Source organism: Lampris incognitus, chromosome 3, assembly GCF_029633865.1.
Source record: "Lampris incognitus isolate fLamInc1 chromosome 3, fLamInc1.hap2, whole genome shotgun sequence".
Taxonomy (NCBI): Eukaryota; Metazoa; Chordata; class Actinopteri; order Lampriformes; family Lampridae; genus Lampris; species Lampris incognitus.
The window spans coordinates 117,206,103-117,223,135 of record NC_079213.1 but is presented as its reverse complement, the minus strand read 5'-3'; the positions used below and the strand labels follow the sequence as shown (position 1 = coordinate 117,223,135).

The 17,033-nt window shown below is 46.0% G+C and overlaps 1 protein-coding gene across 2 annotated transcripts; it reads right to left on the bottom strand.

Annotated features, from left to right (window-relative positions):
• Nucleotides 1–5: 5 nt before the first annotated feature.
• Nucleotides 6–16,362, bottom strand: dph5 (diphthamide biosynthesis 5). 2 transcript variants are annotated; one of them, XM_056277535.1, is made up of 7 exons: nucleotides 15,789–16,362; nucleotides 11,404–11,525; nucleotides 4,047–4,155; nucleotides 3,222–3,342; nucleotides 2,100–2,139; nucleotides 437–540; nucleotides 6–341 (listed from the first exon to the last, which is right to left on the bottom strand). In XM_056277535.1, exons 1-7 carry the CDS (start codon nucleotides 15,921–15,923, stop codon nucleotides 115–117), a joined length of 858 nt encoding a protein of 285 aa, XP_056133510.1. In that variant the 5' UTR covers nucleotides 15,924–16,362; the 3' UTR covers nucleotides 6–114. The 2 variants fall into 2 exon arrangements, with proteins under 2 accessions (XP_056133510.1, XP_056133509.1); XM_056277534.1 differs by having other exon boundaries at nucleotides 11,404–11,528; nucleotides 15,789–16,042.
• Between the last annotated feature and the right edge of the window lie 671 nt (nucleotides 16,363–17,033).

The following is a 17,033-nucleotide window of genomic DNA, read 5'->3' as shown; positions in this document are numbered from 1 at the left end:
TTGAATTGAAGTTTGCACATTTTATTATATCGTGTTATCACATGAACAGCAGGGTTTGGCAGGTTCCTTATTTCTGTGGTTCTGTTCTGTCCTTACAGTGGACAGACAAGAGTGTTAGGAGGTGGAGCCATTAGTCACTGTAAGGTATGCAAGTGCATCGGGTACAGCAGACAGACGGAGCATGTCCACCTCCAGTGGGTGGAGCTGACCGGTGATGATTAGGGAGTGCAGGGGAGGGCCCAGGTCACATGATGCCACCTGACGTAGAGTCATAGTCTGGATGACTTGGTCATCACCACCAATCTGGGCCAGACCCACGCAGACGGTGTCCTCGCTCAGAGCTGGAGAGGAGCAAGAGTCAGCACACAGGACGTGTTCAGCTATAGTGTTGTAATGCTGCGTTCAGCTATGGTGTTGTAATGCTGCTGACACTCACCCGGTTCCTCTCCAAGCTCCTTCCTCTTCTGGACAGTCTCCAGGAGCTGCTCTGCTGCTTGGTTGACTGTCATGTACCATGGGGGCTCGTAGATCTTCCGCCCTCTGGAGAACCAACAAAAGACCACAAGATCAACACTCGCCTCCCTTACTAAAATCCCTTCAAGTTAGAGCCCCAAAGCGCTCCAGTTCCTCTCACTTTGGTGCAACATTAATTTCTTTGACGTAAACAAGATTTCTCCTTTGTAAACAAACATTTCCCATCATAGTTTTAGTAGGTGAAATGAAGATGCTGGTTTACTATGTTGATTAAAAACAAATTCCATCATGTCTCCCTGGCTGTCATTTTGTCCAAACCCTGCTTAGAACCAAATGTGAGTTTTGATTTTAATCATGGAAAAAAATGTAGGCAAAGAGAATGTCTTACTTTTACTCCAGGAAATAAACCATACTCTCACGTAAGTACAGTAAAGCAAAGCATGAGGTAAAAACTCCGTTAAAATCATCAGAAAGATTGGACGAGCGACAGCCCATTTTGGAAGGCAAATGCATTTCCAGGTGAGTTAATGATCTTGAATTTGCAAGTGGACATTGTTCACCTCAGGCAGCCGGACAGAAATCAAAATAATAAAGTGGGGGACCCAGCCATTACTGAACCAAAGACACTAACGCCCATCATAACGCTCCCCACACTGAGCTCTTCTTACTCCAGCTTATGGACTTCCAAGTAAGCTCAACTTACTGCAAAGCCAGTTTGTGTTTGGGGCAAGAAGTCCTTGAACCTCTCAAAGCCAGCCCACAAAATTTGCTTTCCTCAATGTGTATTTCACGTAGTGAAAACAGCTCACAAGATCTGGGCTGGCTTCGCAAGGCTTGTAGTTCTCTACAACCTACACTCGGTAACGTGTTCTCTGCATAGACTAGAATTAAAGGTTGTCTGGCCTGTCACCATCAATGACAGGTGGGCCGTTTTTTCTCAAACTCTACATTTGGACCCAGACACTATTAAAATACTTCCGAATGGACAGCAGCAAGCAAGCAGTGGTGTGTTTTTTCTGTTTGGATTTCTGCCAGGATCAGCAGATTCCCTGGAACATTTTCACTTTAGCACATGGAATTTCTGTGGTCCGGGGAATAAATTAACCATCTATTAAGATGAGATCCCATGGCAATGTGTTTGCTGTCCGGATGGCAGAATGTTCCTGCACTTGAGACCAGTTCTGACTAACAGAAAGGTCTTTGGCCCTGGATGGGTTTTGTGGTTGGGGGTTAGCAGGAGGAGATGCTGGTTTTTCCTTTAGCTAAGAGTCAATGGTATGAAGCTCTGCAGCCACAGCATCTCATTCTGACCACATACAACCCCCCCAACCCCCCACCCACCCACCGCTGGTAAAAATTATGGCTAACCAGTCAAGAGGGAAACAGCAATATAAATTCTGTAATCTCCAACATTCCTTCATCTTTGAAATAAGCTAACATAACACTAAGAAGAAAAACCAAACTAGCCTCTGGTCCAACCCCCACTACAGTCAGCTGGTCCCAGGCAGGCAGACCCAGGTCCACAGTCAACATCTTTCCACGGAGAAGCACTGTAACCATGGAAACACTGAGCTGCCCCTCCCCCACAGTATGTTTGGACTGGTTCCAGTATGAATGAATCTTACCTCATCAGGTTTTCAATGGTCTGCTCTTTGACTTTGATATCTGAGGGAAGGAGGACGTCAAAAATTTGTTAGCAAAGTAGTTTCATCACAGAAGGTTGAATCAGTTCATCTGGACACAACATTTAATGACAGAAACTTTCCTCATCATCTAAGTGACATCTTCAGTCTCACCTTACTGCAGGTGTCCCCGACCTTATAAACAATACAGTACAATACAGTCATTTCGGTCGTTAGGCGAAACCAACAACCAGTTTCATATGCAAATAAGGGTGTGACCTTTAACTAGTTTCAAAGGCCATGTGTACTATTCACAGAGGATCCCTAATCCTCTGTGAATAGTACACATACTGGTACTCTGTCATGTACATCTACCTCGGGCATGTACATAAGTAACCTGCTAACATCTGTTTCAGCATCTCATATATTCTCTGCACCACTGCACCTTATCACCTCTTATTTCACCTGTATAAGTCAGTGCTTGTGTATACATGTGAAGATTGTTGTGCTGTAGTGTTGTTATTCTATGTTAAGTACACAGAGAGCCACGACACCAGAGTCACATTCCATGTATGTGCAAACCTACATGGCCAGTAAACATGATTCTGGTTCTGAAGAGAGACGACTAGGCTACTGTCACCCAGTCTGTCTGCTGTTAGTTTTTATTACACCTCTTTGTATCTGATTAGTAAAAAAGAACATCCACAGACGGCACACAGCTGAACCCCACTTGTGTGTGTGTGTGTGTGTGCACGCGCGTGCATGTGTGTGTGTGTGCGCAGTAGGAGGGTAGTGGCCTTACTCTCTAGGAGGAGTCCAGACCTTACTTAAAATCAGTGGCATCCATTACCTCAGATTACAGGCCTAGTTTTCCGCCTGCAGCTGCAGAAGTGGCTTGTTGTGTTCTGGGTTAATCATCGGGATGTTTAGCTGAGGCCATCTGCTCTGCTGTGCGCCCTGAGCTGATTACACAAACTGTGGCTCTGCTCCCATGGGGGCATTTGATTTGAAGAGCAGGGCCTTTTGTGATGGTGGGTGGTGTCCCTGAGGTGAAGTCTGCTGGTTTGATTGATGGCCAGTTTGGTTTAGCTGCAGGGTGGATGGGTAGGGGGTTGTAAAGCTTACCCAGCAGGCAGAGAGAGTGCATCCCCATGGCCCGGTTCTTCCTGATCTTGTCGTAGAAACTTTCAGGTTTCCAAGTGTCAGTCCAAAACACGATGGATACAGTCTCCCCAAAGTTGTACAGCTGTGAAAGACAAAAGACATCATCTCCTACAGGCTCCTGAGTGCTTGTCAAAATTTACCTTTGTGTGTGTGTGTGTGTGTGTGTGTGTGTGTGTGTGTGTGTGTGTGCGTGTGTGCGTGCGTGCGTGCGTGTAAAGACCCAAGCTGCTTCCTGTTATTGGCCAAGAGTGAATTTAAATGGTGCTTGTGAGAGCGGGCAGCTGAGCCGGGCCTTCTCTGGACAGAATCGGGAAATGTGAAAGGCCACCACAGGTCTGATGCTCTCTGAAACAAGTCTGTGGACAGGCAGCTGCTGGACACACAGCCACTGAAGGACACTGGCCAACAGAAGGCTCCAAAACTGGCCAATCATAAAAGTGAACTTGGCACATGTCATTTGCATGGGCTAAACTTCATTAGCACACTAACTGCCAGTGTGTGCAGCTAATGAGCTCTCAGCCTCACATGTTAAGCTGTAATCTCTGAGGTACTGCGGGGGGTTCAGCTAGCAGGGCCCCTCTACATTAGAGGCAGGGGCTGACAGCTGGGGCCCTCCACTGTCAATAGGCTGGCTGACAGGTCAATGCATGCCCATTATGGATGGACTGGGAGGCAGACACGTTCACACTCCACCACAATAAGCTTGTGTAATGAGTTTGATGGAGGGCTGTAGCTAACTGCTCAGAGCGGAGCAGATGTGATTTAACAGAGCGGTAGATTACTTACCTGCAGCCCACAACAGCCCACAGCGTTCATAATGGAGGCATTGTGGATGACCTTGTACGGTATCCCAGCATTCACTGCTCTCAGGACCAGGTCACTGTGGGTGGTGGCACTACAGGGGAGATGATAATCTGATGAATAAACATGCAACGTGTTTAAAACATGAGCCTTTAAGAAACACACGCTGCAGTTCTTTGTGAAGAAGCTCTGATTTCAAAAGCAGCAGTCTGATGTGCAGGCTGTCATTATCTCCACGAGGGAGATGGATCCTGCCTTAGGAGTGGTCGGTGGTTTTGGGGGACAGAAAACTGCTGAGCTGTAGTGAACAGTACTGAGGTCCATTCCAGTAGTCCTGACAGATGGGGCTGTGGTGAAATAAAGCAGGGCTTTTTCCCATCACATTAAATGTGATTATATGGTACAGAGGTATGTACATATGACTGCAGCTGCTCCCCTTCAGCCATGAAGCAAAGATCTGCACTGCAGAGCACCAGAAGACTGGGGAACCCTGAAATACAGGACTACCAAATGAGTTTGGTGCTTGGAAACCCTGAAATACAGGACTACCAAATGAGTTTGGTGCTTGCCAGTCATTAGTGACAGTTGTCCAACAGTGAACCAGATGTCTTGATGTTCAATCATCCAGGTAAGAAAGTCGGAGAAGGTTGAATCAGTTCATCCACATGAACTGAGTTAACCTTCTTTGACTGAACCAGATTAGACTTTATCTGGAAAACCCAACTACTGTGATTAAAATAAACCCCTAGTTCAAACGATGGCAGTTAGACTTTTACATTGACTACAAGTAGAAACTTAGATGTTCAGATCAGTGACAGTGATAATTTAACGTTGACGGTCTTCTGTCCTGTTTCACCTAAATCCAGGTTTGTAACGTGTTATCCATCTGAATCTTATGGAATCCTTTACTGAACTGTTTTTCAAATGTTAATGCAACTGACTGACGTGGCGCTCGGGGTGGGAAAGTTAAAGTGAACCGCCATGTCTTATTGCTGTGTGCCAGGTTGCAACTCATATAAACTTAAAGAACCAGACAAAAATCTTCCATTTCCCCTCACAAAACCCAACAAAAGGAAAGGATTGCCGAGATCTGGAGCGATGTCCGGCCATATTTCAAGGTAAAATAATATCTGTTTGACCATTTAGCTAACCCTAACAAAGACTAGCCAACATACGCTACATGCTCAAAAGTATTGGGACACCTGGCCATTACACCTACAGGAGCTTTTATGACAGCCCATTCTAAATCCATAGGCATTAATATGGAGTTGGTCACCCCTTTTGCAGCTATAACAGCTTCCACTCTTCTGGGAAGGCTTTCCACAAGATTTTGGAGCGTGTCTGTGGGAATTTTTGCCCATTCATCCAGAAGAGCATTTGTGAGGTCAGGCACTGATGTTGGACAAGACGACCTGGCTCACAATCTCAGTTCTAGTTCAGCCCAAAGGTATTCGATGGGGTTGAAGTCAGGGCTCTGTGCAGGCCAGTCAAGTTCTTCCACACCAAACTCACCCATCCATCCATCATCTTAATCGCCTATCCTGCTCAGGGTCACGGGGATGCTGGAGCCTATTCCAGCAGTCATTGGGCGGCAGGTGGGGAGACACCCTAAACAGGCCGCCAGACCATCACAGGGCCCACCCACCCACACACACACACACACACACTCATTCACAGGGACAATTTAGTACCGTCAATTCACCTGACTTACATGTCTTGGGACTGTGGGAGGAAACCCATGCAGACACAGGGAGAACATGCAAACTCCACACAGAGGACCACCCGGGATGACCCACCAAGGTTGGACTACCCCGGGGCTTGAACCAAGGACCTTCTTGCTGTGAGGCGACTGCGCTGACCACTGCGCCACCCAAATGGACCTTGCTTTGTGCACTGGGGCTCAGTCATGCTGGAACAGAAAAGGGCCCTCCCCAAACTGTTCCCACAAAGTTGGAAGCATAGAATTGTCCAAAATGTGGAAGTAAGGGGCCTAGCCCAACCCCTGAAAAACAACCCCATACCATTATCCCTCCTCCACCAAACTGTACAGTTGGCACAATGCAGTCAGGCAGGTAACGTTCTCCTGGCATCCACCAAACCCAGACTCGTCCATCCGACTGCCAGACAGAGAAGTGTGATTCGTCACTCCACAGAACACGTTTCCACTGCTCCAGAGTCCAGTGGCAGCGTGCTTTACACCATCCATCTGACGCTTGGCATTGTGCTTGGTGATGTAAGGCTTGCATGCAGCTGCTCGGCCATGGAAACCCATTCCATGAAGCTCCCGGCTCACAGTTTTTGTGCTGATGTTAATGCCAGAGGAAGTTTGGAACTCTGCAGTTACTGAGCCAACAGAGCATTGGTGACTTTTTTTTTTAATATAAATTTATTTCTGAACCCAGCCGCTGAGGATGCACAAGCCAGTGCATTCTTTCTTTTTTTAATTTATTTCTGATTTTTCCCTTTTTTCTCCCAATTTAGTGGCCAATCGATCCCTATTTTAATTCAAACACCCACCCTCGTACTGCATGCGTTCACCAACTGCATCTCTCCGGCCGGCAGTCTCGAAGGAGACGCCTCCCCACTTTCGTGACAAGGCGACTCCAGGCCGAACCACTGCTTTTTCCGACACACACAGAGACGCATTCACGTGACGAACACAAGCCAACTCCGCCCCCCTCCCGAAGACAGCGTTGCCAATGATTGCTGCTTCATCGAGTCCGGCCATAGTCGGATCTGACGAGACCGGGGCGCGAACCCCAGTCTCCAGTGGGCAACTGCGTCGTCACAAAGCCAATGCTTAGACCGCTACGCCACCGCAGACCTAAGCCAGTGCATTCTTAGTGCCGGTCCCAAGCCCGGACAAATGGGAAGGGCTGCGTCAGGAAGGGCATCCGAAGTAAAATCTTTGCAAAAAGATATGCGGATCATAAATAAGATTTCCATACCGGATCGGTTGAGGCCCGGGTTACCAACGACCACCACCGGTACTGTTAACCAGCAGGGTGCCGGTGGAAACTATGCTACTGTTGGGCGAAGGAGAAGGAGAGGGGGAAGGCATGTCCAGAGGTAGCTAGAGAGGAGGAAGGGTAGGTGTGTGGAGGTGAGAGTCAGAACTTTGAATGTTGGCACTATAACTGGTAAAGGGAGAGAGCTGGCTGACATGATGGAAAGAAGAAAGGTAGATATACTGTGTGTGAAAGAGACTAAGTGGAAGGGGAGTAAGGCCAGGAGTATCGGAGGTGGGTTCAAACTCTTCTACCATGATGCGAATGGGAGGAGAAATGGGGTAGGGGTAATTCTGAAGGAAGAGTATGTCAAGAGCGTGCTGGAGGTGAAGAGAGTGTCAGACAGAGTGATGAGGAAAGAAATGTGAAAGGACCGATGGTGGTCAATTTTGCGAAAAGGATGGAAATGGTTGTGGTGAATACATATTTCAAGAAGAGGGAGGAACACAGGGTGACATACAAGAGTGGAGGAAAGTGCACACAGGTGGACTATATCTTGTGTAGAAGGCGCGATCTAAAAGGGACTGGAGTCTGCAAGGTGGTAACAGGGGAGAACATAGCTAGGCAGCATCGGATGCTGGTCTGTAGGATGACTTTGGAGACCAAGAAGAGGAAGCGAGTGAAGACACAGCCGAAGATCAAATGGTGGAAGTTGAAGAAGGAAGACTGTTGTGTGGAGTTCAGGCAGGAGTTAAGACAGGCACTGGGTGGTAGTGAAGAGTTGCCAGGTGGCTGGGCAACCACTGCAGAAATAGTGAGGGAGACAGCTAGGAAGATACTTGGTGTGTCATCAGGACAGAGGAAGGAAGACAAGGAGACTTGGTGGTGGAATGAGGAAGTACAGCAAAGTATACAGAGGAAGAGGTTGGGAAGTGGGATAGTCAGAGAAATGAAGAAAGTAGACAGGAGTACAAGGAGATGCAGCGGAAAGCGAAGAGAGAAGTGGCAAAGGTAAAGGAAAAGGCATATGGTGAGTTGTATGACAGGTTAGACACTAAGGAAGGAGAAAAGGACTTGTACCGATTGGCTAGAGAGAGAGACCAAGCTGCGAAGGATGTACAGCAAATTAGGGCGATCAAGGATAGAGATGGAAATGTGCTGACAAGTGAGGAGTGTGTGCTGAGAAGGTGGAAGGAGTACTTTGAGGGGCTGATGAATGAAGAAAAGGAGAGAGAGAGAAGGTTGGATGATGTGGGGATAGTGAATCAGGAAGTTCAGTGGATTAGCAAGGAGGAAGTGAGGGCAGCTATGAAGAGGATGAAGAGTGGAAAGGCAGTTGGTCCTGATGACATACCTGTGGAGGCATGGAGATGTTTAGGAGAGGAGGCAGTGGGGGTTTTAACTAGATTGTTCAACACAATCTTGGAAAGTGAGAGGATGCCTGAGGAGTGGAGAAGAAGCATACTGGTACCGATTTTCAAGTACAAGAGTGATGTGCAGAACTGTAGCAACTACAGAGGTATAAAGCTGATCAGCCATAGCATGAAGATTAGGGAAAGAGTAATAGAAGCTAGGTTAAGAGGAGAGGTGATGATCAGCAGCAGCAGTATGGTTTCATGCCATGGAAGAGCACCACAGATGCAATGTTTGCTTTGAGAATGTTGATGGAGAAGTATAGAGAAGGTCAGGAGTTGCATTGTGTCTTTGTAGATTTAGAGAAAGCATACGACAGGGTGCCGAGAGAGGAGGTGTGGTATTGTATGAGGAAGTCGGGAGTTGCAGATAAGTATGTAGGAGTGGTGCAGCATATGTATGAGGGAAGTGTGACAATGGTGAGGTGTGCAGTTGGAATGACAGATGGGTTAAAGGTGGAGGTGGGATTACATCAAGGATCGGCTCTGAGCCCTTTCTTGTTTGCAATGGTGATGGACAGGTTGACAGACAAGATCAGGCAGGAGTCTCCGTGGACGATGATGTTTACGGATGACATTGTGATCTGTAGTGAGAGTAGGGAGCAGGTGGAGGAGAGCCTGGAGAGGTGGAGGTATGCACTGGAGAGAAGAGGAATGAAAGTCAGTAGGAGCAAGACGGAATACCTATGCGTGAATGAGAGGGAGGACAGTGGAATGGTCGGGATGCAAGGAGTGGAGGTGACGAAGGCATATGAGTTTAAATACTTGGGGTCAACTGTCCAAAGTAACGAGGAGTGCAGTAGAGAGGTGAAGAAGAGAGTGCAGGCAGGGTGGAGTAGGTGGAGAAGAGTGTCAGGAGTGATTTGTGACAGAAGGGTACCAGCAAGAGTTAAAGGGAAGGTTTACCGGATGGTTGTGAGACCAGTTATGTTATATGCTTTGGAGACAGTGGCACTGATGAAAAGACAGGAGGTGGAGCTGGAGGTGGCAGAGTTGAAGATGCTAAGATTTTCACTGAGAGTGACGAAGAAGGGCAAGATTAGGAACGATTATATTAGAGGGACAGCTCAGGTTGGACGGTTTGGAGAAAAAGCAAGAGAGGAAAGATTGAGATGGCTTGGACATGTGCGGAGAGAGATGCTGGGTATATTGGGAGAAGGATGGTGAATATGGAGCTGCCAGGAAAGAGGAAAAGAGGAAGGCCAAAGAGGAGGTTTATGGATGTGGTGAGGGAGGACATGCAGGTGGCTGGTGTGACAGAGGAAGACGCAGAAGACAGGAAGAAATGGAAACGGATGATCCGCTGTGGCGACCCCTAACTGGAGCAGCCGAAAGTAGCAGTAGTAGATACATTTATTTCTGATTTTTCCCCTTTTCTCCAAATTTAGCGGCCAATCGATCCCTATTTTAGTTCAAACACCCACCCTCGTACTGCATGCATTTGCCAACTGCATCTCTCCGGCTGGCAGTCTCAAAGGAGACGCCTCACCACTTCCTTGACAAGGCGAATCCAGGCCGAACCACTGCTTTTTCCGACACACACAGAGACGCATTCATGTGACGAACACAAGCCGACTCCGCCCCCCTCCCAAAAACAGCGTTGCCAATTATTGCTGCTTCACCGAGTCTGGCCATAGTCGGATCTGACGAGACCGAGGTGCAAACCCTGGTCCCCGGTGGGCAAAAGCGTTGGCAACTTTTACGCACTATGAGCCTCAGCACTCAATGACCCCGCCGTGTGACTGTACGTGGTCTGCCACTTGGTGGCTGAGTTGCTGTTGTTCCTAAACGCTTCCACTTTTCAATAATATCACTTACAGTTGACTGTGGAATATCCAGCAGGGAAGAAATTTCATGAACTGACTTACTGCAAAGGTGGCATCCAATGACAGTACCACGCTTGAAGTCACTGAGCTCTTCAGAACGACCCATTCGTTCACAAATGTTTGTAAATGCAGACTGCATGGCTAGCTGCTGGATTTATACACCTGTGGCAATGGGTCTGAATGAAACACCTGAATTCAATGATTAAGAACTGTGTCCCAATACTTTTGTCCATATAGTGTAAACCCTTCCAGCCTGTCCCCTGCTCAGACAGCCCCATGTACTGGCCCACCTCACCTGGCTGCTTTGTTACAATATTTGCAGAGGAAGTTAAAACTGATTTATGATTATGAAGTAGAACTGAAGTTCATCTTTATTCACAGAATCTTGGAATGGTGTTGTCCCTGACATGAGCCTCATCTGCAGCAGATTAAGATGGTGACACACACAAAGACTTTTACAAAGCAAACTGCCACACACACATCAGGTCAGAATGCATCAAGGCAAGGGGGCATCGGGTTACTTTTCATGTGGGTGTGATTCCCCCCACCCATACAGTGTGTCATGCTTGCTGAAAAAGCGAGCTGTGTTCCCTCATCTGAAAATAAAATATAAATACAAACCCCAATTCCAGTGAAGTTGGGATGTTGCGTAAAATGTGAATAAAAACAGAATACAATGAGCTTCTTTGGAATGTGTTGCAGGCATCAAATTCAAAATGAGTGAATATTTGCAAAAAAACAACAAAGTTTATCAGTTTAAACATTAAATATCTTGTCTTTGTAGTGTATTCAATTGAATATAGGTAGAAAAGGATTTGCAAATCATTGTATTCTGATTTTATTCACGTTTTACACAACGTCCCAATTTCACTGGAATTGGGGTTTGTACATAAAGAATAAGATCACTTATATTTTAAAGTTGTGCCTTGACTCACAAGCTGAAGTGGAAAATTGTAAATACAAGTCACTAAGGTTTCTTATCACTTCCATATAACTAATCTAACTAGAAACATGACTAATGAAGAATAGACGACAACTGTCAAAACACGTACAAGAAATGGAGCTCGGGTCAGCGTCACCCCAACCCAGCAGCGCTTACCCTGGTGTTATGAAGTCTAGATAAAAAAATGGCTTCTTTTTCCTCTGCTTCACTCACCCAAACGGGTCTCCCACCACTAGAAAGGCCACATCGTTGATGTCGGCCCCCTTCAGGATCTCCTCCGCCTGCTGCTCGACCAGCTCTCTGTCAGCCAGGATCAGCTCCCGGCCATAAAACTCCTCCTGACGAGGAGAACATGATTTCACATACACAATCCTTCATAATCTCATTAAGCCTTACAGCCCTCAATAACCTTACAATGAATGTCTCTAATATAACAACTTTACTACTGGTAATCCTTGATATAACCTGCTTAGCACGTGACGTTTTAGAAATGATTAACTGCTCTCTTCAGGCAGGTATATTTCCTGCAACACTTAAGACAGCTGTCGTTAAACCACTTCTAAAGAAGAGTAATCTTGATGCAACAGTTATTGCCAACTACAGGCCCATCTCCAACTTACCATTCCTCAGCAAAATCCTTGAAAAAACATTTATTCTCGAGTTAATAACTATTTAATATCTAACAACCTTCTAGACATTTGTCAATCAGGTTTTCCATCTCACCATAGCACAGAAACAGCACTTATCAAAGTTGTGAATGATCTGTATATGAACACTGATTCTAATAAATTGTCTGTTCTTGTGCTCCTGGATCTCAGTGCTGCTTTCGACACTGTTGATCATGATATTTTGCTAGAGAGATTAGAAAAATGGGTCGGCCTTTCCGGCCTGGTTCTCAGCTGGTTTAGAACATACCTACAGGACAGGCAGTTCTTTGTGTCTATTGGAGATTTTTCCTCGGACAAAGTGGGTCTAATGTGTGGGCTACCCCAAGGTTCGATTCTTGGACCACTACTATTCAATCTCTATATTCTCCCACTTGCACGTTATACAGAAACACAAAATAAATTACCATAATTATGCAGATGATTCACAACTGTACATATCCCTATCTTCTGATGACCTAACTCCCATACGTTCCCTAACTCAGTGTATTGACGATATTAATCTATGGATGTCAGAGAACTTTTTACAACTGAACAAAGACAACACGGAAATACTTATTTTTGGTGCAAAGACTCAGAGACAAAGAATTGCAGCTCATCTCAGCTCTTTGTCTCTGGAGTGCAAAGGTGAAGCTAGAAATCTTGGTGTAATCATAGACAGTGATCTAAATTTTAAGAGCCACATCATCAATCATCTCACAAGATCAGCCTTCTACCATCTTAAAAACCTTTCAAAACTAAGGGGCTTTCTATCAATATCAGACTGTGAGAAATTAATCCATGCATTTATAACAAGTAGACTAGACTACTGCAATGGACTATTCACCGGCCTCCCAAAATCAGTTGTGCACCAACTACAATTAATTCAAAATGCGGCAGCACGTGTTCTGACCAGAACTAAAAAGTATGAGCACATTACACCTGTTCTTAGATCTCTGCATATGCTCCCTGTTTAAACTTGAATTGATTTTAAAATTATTTTACTTGTATACAAAGCGCTAAATGGCCTTGCACCACGCTATATAAAAGACATGTTAATTCCTTATAAACCAGCAAGACCTCTCAGGTCCAATGGCAGTGGTCTTTTAACCATCCCTCGTGCAGGTCTAGAGCAGGGGAAGCTGCATTTTCTCTTTACGCACCAAGTAGATGGAACGCCCTGCCTGAGGACCTGAGAGAGGCCCCCACACTGGACACCCTACCTGAGGACCTGAGAGAGGCCCCCACACTGGACACATTTAAAAGCAGGTTCAAAACCTTACTTTTCAAAACAGCCCACAGCTAAAGTCATAGTGTGTGTATGTGTGCGTGTGTTTTATATACACTCACCGGCCACTTTATTAGGCACACCTGTCCAACTGCTCGTTAACGCAAATTTCTAATCAGCCAATCACATGGCAGCAACTCAATGCATTTAGGCATGTAGACATGGTCAAGACGATCTGCTGCAGTTCAAACCGAGCATCAGAATGGGGAAGAAAGGTGATTTAAGTGACTTTGAACGTGGCATGGTTGTTGGTGCCAGACGGGCTGGTCTGAGTATTTCAGAAACTGCTGATCTACTGGGATTTTCACGCACAACCATCTCTAGGGTTTACAGAGAATGGTCCGAAAAAGAGAAAATATCCAGTGAGCGGCAGTTCTGTGGGCGAAAATGCCTTGTTGATGCCAGAGGTCAGAGGAGAATGGCCAGACTGGTTCGAGCTGATAGAAAGGCAACAGTAACTCAAATAACCACTCATTACAACCGAGGTATGCAGAAGAGCATCTCTGAACGCACAACACGTCGAACCTTGAGGCAGATGGGCTACAGCAGCAGAAGACCACACCGGGTGCCACTCCTGTCAGCTAAGAACAGGAAACTGAGGCTACAATTCGCACAGGCTCACCAAAATTCGACAATAGAAGATTGGAAAAACGTTGCCTGGTCTGATGAGTCTCGATTTCTGCTGCGACATTCGGATGGTAGGGTCAGAATTTGGCGTCAACAACATGAAAGCATGGATCCATCCTGCCTTGTATCAACGGTTCAGGCTGGTGGTGTAATGGTGTGGGGGATATTTTCTTGGCACACTTTGGGCCCCTTAGTACCAATTGAGCATCGTGTCAATGCCACAGCCTACCTGAGTATTGTTGCTGACCATGTCCATCCCTTTATGACCACAGTGTTCCCATCTTCTGATGGCTACTTCCAGCAGGATAACGCACCATGTCATAAAGCTCGAATCATCTCAGACTGGTTTCTTGAACATGACAATGAGTTCACTGTACTCAAATGGCCTCCACAGTCACCAGATCTCAATCCAATAGAGCGCCTTTGGGATGTGGTGGACCGGGAGATTCGCATCATGGATGTGCAGCCGACAAATCTGCAGCAACTGCGTGATGCTATCATGTCAATATGGACCAAACTCTCTGAGGAATGTTTCCAGTACCTTGTTGAATCTATGCCACGAAGGATTAAGGCGGTTCTGAAGGCAAAAGGGGGTCCAACCTGGTACTAGCAAGGTGTACCTAATAAAGTGGCCAGTGAGTGTATTTTGCTATTTGTATATATTCTGCTCTGTTGTTACCTTTAATTAATCAGTGTTTATGGCACTTTTATATATTTTACTAACTCCGTTTTAAACTTGTCTGTACTTTTATAAAACTTGCCTATACGTTTATTTATTTATTTTTTGTGAGGGGGCAGATTTTATTGATTTCATTGTTTTATTGTGTGAAGCACTTTGTGTTACATTTGTTTGTATTAAAAGTGCTATACAAATAAAATCTGATTGATTGATTAATAGTCCTGGAAAAAACATTATGATTGATGGGCTTTTATAGATTTATTCATTTATTTCTTCTGCCAATTAGGTTATTCTGAAACCCTTTCTGACCACCACACCTGTCTTAATGTCCTTTCCAACACCCTTTCTGACCACCACACCTGTCTTAATGTCCTTTCCAACACCCGCTCTGACCACCACACCCGTCTTAATGTCCGTTCTAAGACCCTTTCTGACCACCACACCTGTCTTAATGTCCTTTCCAACACCCTTTCTGACCACCACACTCTTCTTAATGTCATTTCTAAGACCCTTTCTGACCACCACACCCGTCTTAATGTCTGTTCTAAGACCCTTTCTGACCACCACACCTGTCTTAATGTCCTTTCCAACACCCTTTCCGACCACCACACCTGTCTTAATGTCCTTTCCAACACCCTTTCTGACCACCACACCTGTCTTTATGTCCTTTCCAACACCCTTTCTGACCACCACACCTGTCTTTATGTCCTTTCTAACACCCTTTCTGACCACCACACCTGTCTTAATGTCCTTTCTAAGACCCTTTCTGACCACACCTGTCTTAATGTCCTTTCCAACACCCTTTCTGACCGCCACACCCGTCTTAATGTCCGTTCTAAGACCCTTTCTGACCACACCCTTCTTAATGTCCTTTCCAACACCCTTTCTGACCACCGCACCCGTCTTAATGTCCGTTCTAAGACCCTTTCTGACCACCACACCTGTCTTAATGTCCTTTCTAACAGCCTTTCTGACCACCACACTTGTCTTAATGTCCTTTCCAACAGCCTTTCTGACCACCACATCTGTCTTAATGTCCTTTCCAACAGCCTTTCTGACCACCACACCTGTCTTAATGTCCTTTCTAACAGCCTTTCTGACCACCACACCTGTCTTAATGTCCTTTCCAACAGCCTTTCTGACCACCACATCTGTCTTAATGTCCCTCCTTCACATGGAGGACGGGGAGCTTCACATGTATTCTATCTGTTGAATGGCGTTGGTGAGGAGGAGCTTTGTAATCTCCACATGTACTCACCTCTGCTTACATGACAGCTTTACTCCGACTCTCCTTCAAACTGAGACAATGACAGGAATCTGAGGACGGAAAGAGAAACACACAGGGAACAACTCTGCTTACCAATGCCTCTTTGCCCACGGTCAGAACTGATGTGTAGGCTTCCAGGTAGGCTCGGGAGCACCGTCGGACGACTTCTAGTCCCTTTACCGTGATATCTTTAGCATTTCCCAACCCCAGACCGACGAAGTAAAGCATGACGAACGAGTAACCCCGCACCCCGCTATCTAACGAGTAACCCCGCACCCCGCTATCTAACGACTAACCCCGCACCCCGCTATGTAACGAGTAACCCCGCTATCTAACGAGTAACCCCGCACCCCGCTATCTAACGAGTAACCCCGCACCCCGCTATCTAACGAGTAACCCCGCTATCTAACGACTAACCCCGCTATCTAACGACTAACCCCACACCCCGCTATGTAACGAGTAACCCCGCTATCTAACGAGTAACCCCGCACCCCGCTATCTAACGAGTAACCCCGCACCCCGCTATCTAACGAGTAACCCCGCTATGTGACGCCGATGTGACCTTTTCCCGCACTACGGTTTCCTTGACAGCCCAGAAGGAAACGTCCCGTGAACACCGCATGAAGAATAACCGCTTGGTGTTCAGCTCGCGCCTAACGCGCCGCGACACCAGTTCCAGTTTACGATAAGCCGCAAAGTGTCGTAACTTTACGGGTCGTTTCAACAGGCAGAGGCGAGGACGGTTACCTGCGTTACCCCAATGATACTTTCCTCCGCATTTCTGCGACTTTCTCTCACTAACATCTTTCTTTTCTCCTCGGCATGTAAGCCTGTATAGGGGCCCTGGCATGTACACGTGTTCGCTAAAAGAAACAAAACGAAACGAAACGTTTGCCTTCGTTGCTATGCAGTGTTCCTCATTCAATGTTAAGAATACATACATGTACACACTAAGAAAACATACAGGTACACACTAAGACTACATACAGGTACACACTAAGAATACATACATGTACACACTAAGAATACATACAGGTACACACTAAGAATACATACAGGTACACACTAAGAATACATACAGGTAAACACTAAGAATACATACAGGTACACACTAAGACTACATACAGGTACACACTAAGAATAAATACATGTACACACTAAGACTGATACAGGTAAACACTAAGAATACATACAGGTACACACTAAGAATACATACAGGTACACACTAAGAATACATACAGGTACACACTAAGAATACATACAGGTACACACTAAGAATACATACAGGTAAACACTAAGAATACATATAGCTACATACATGTACATATTAAGACTACA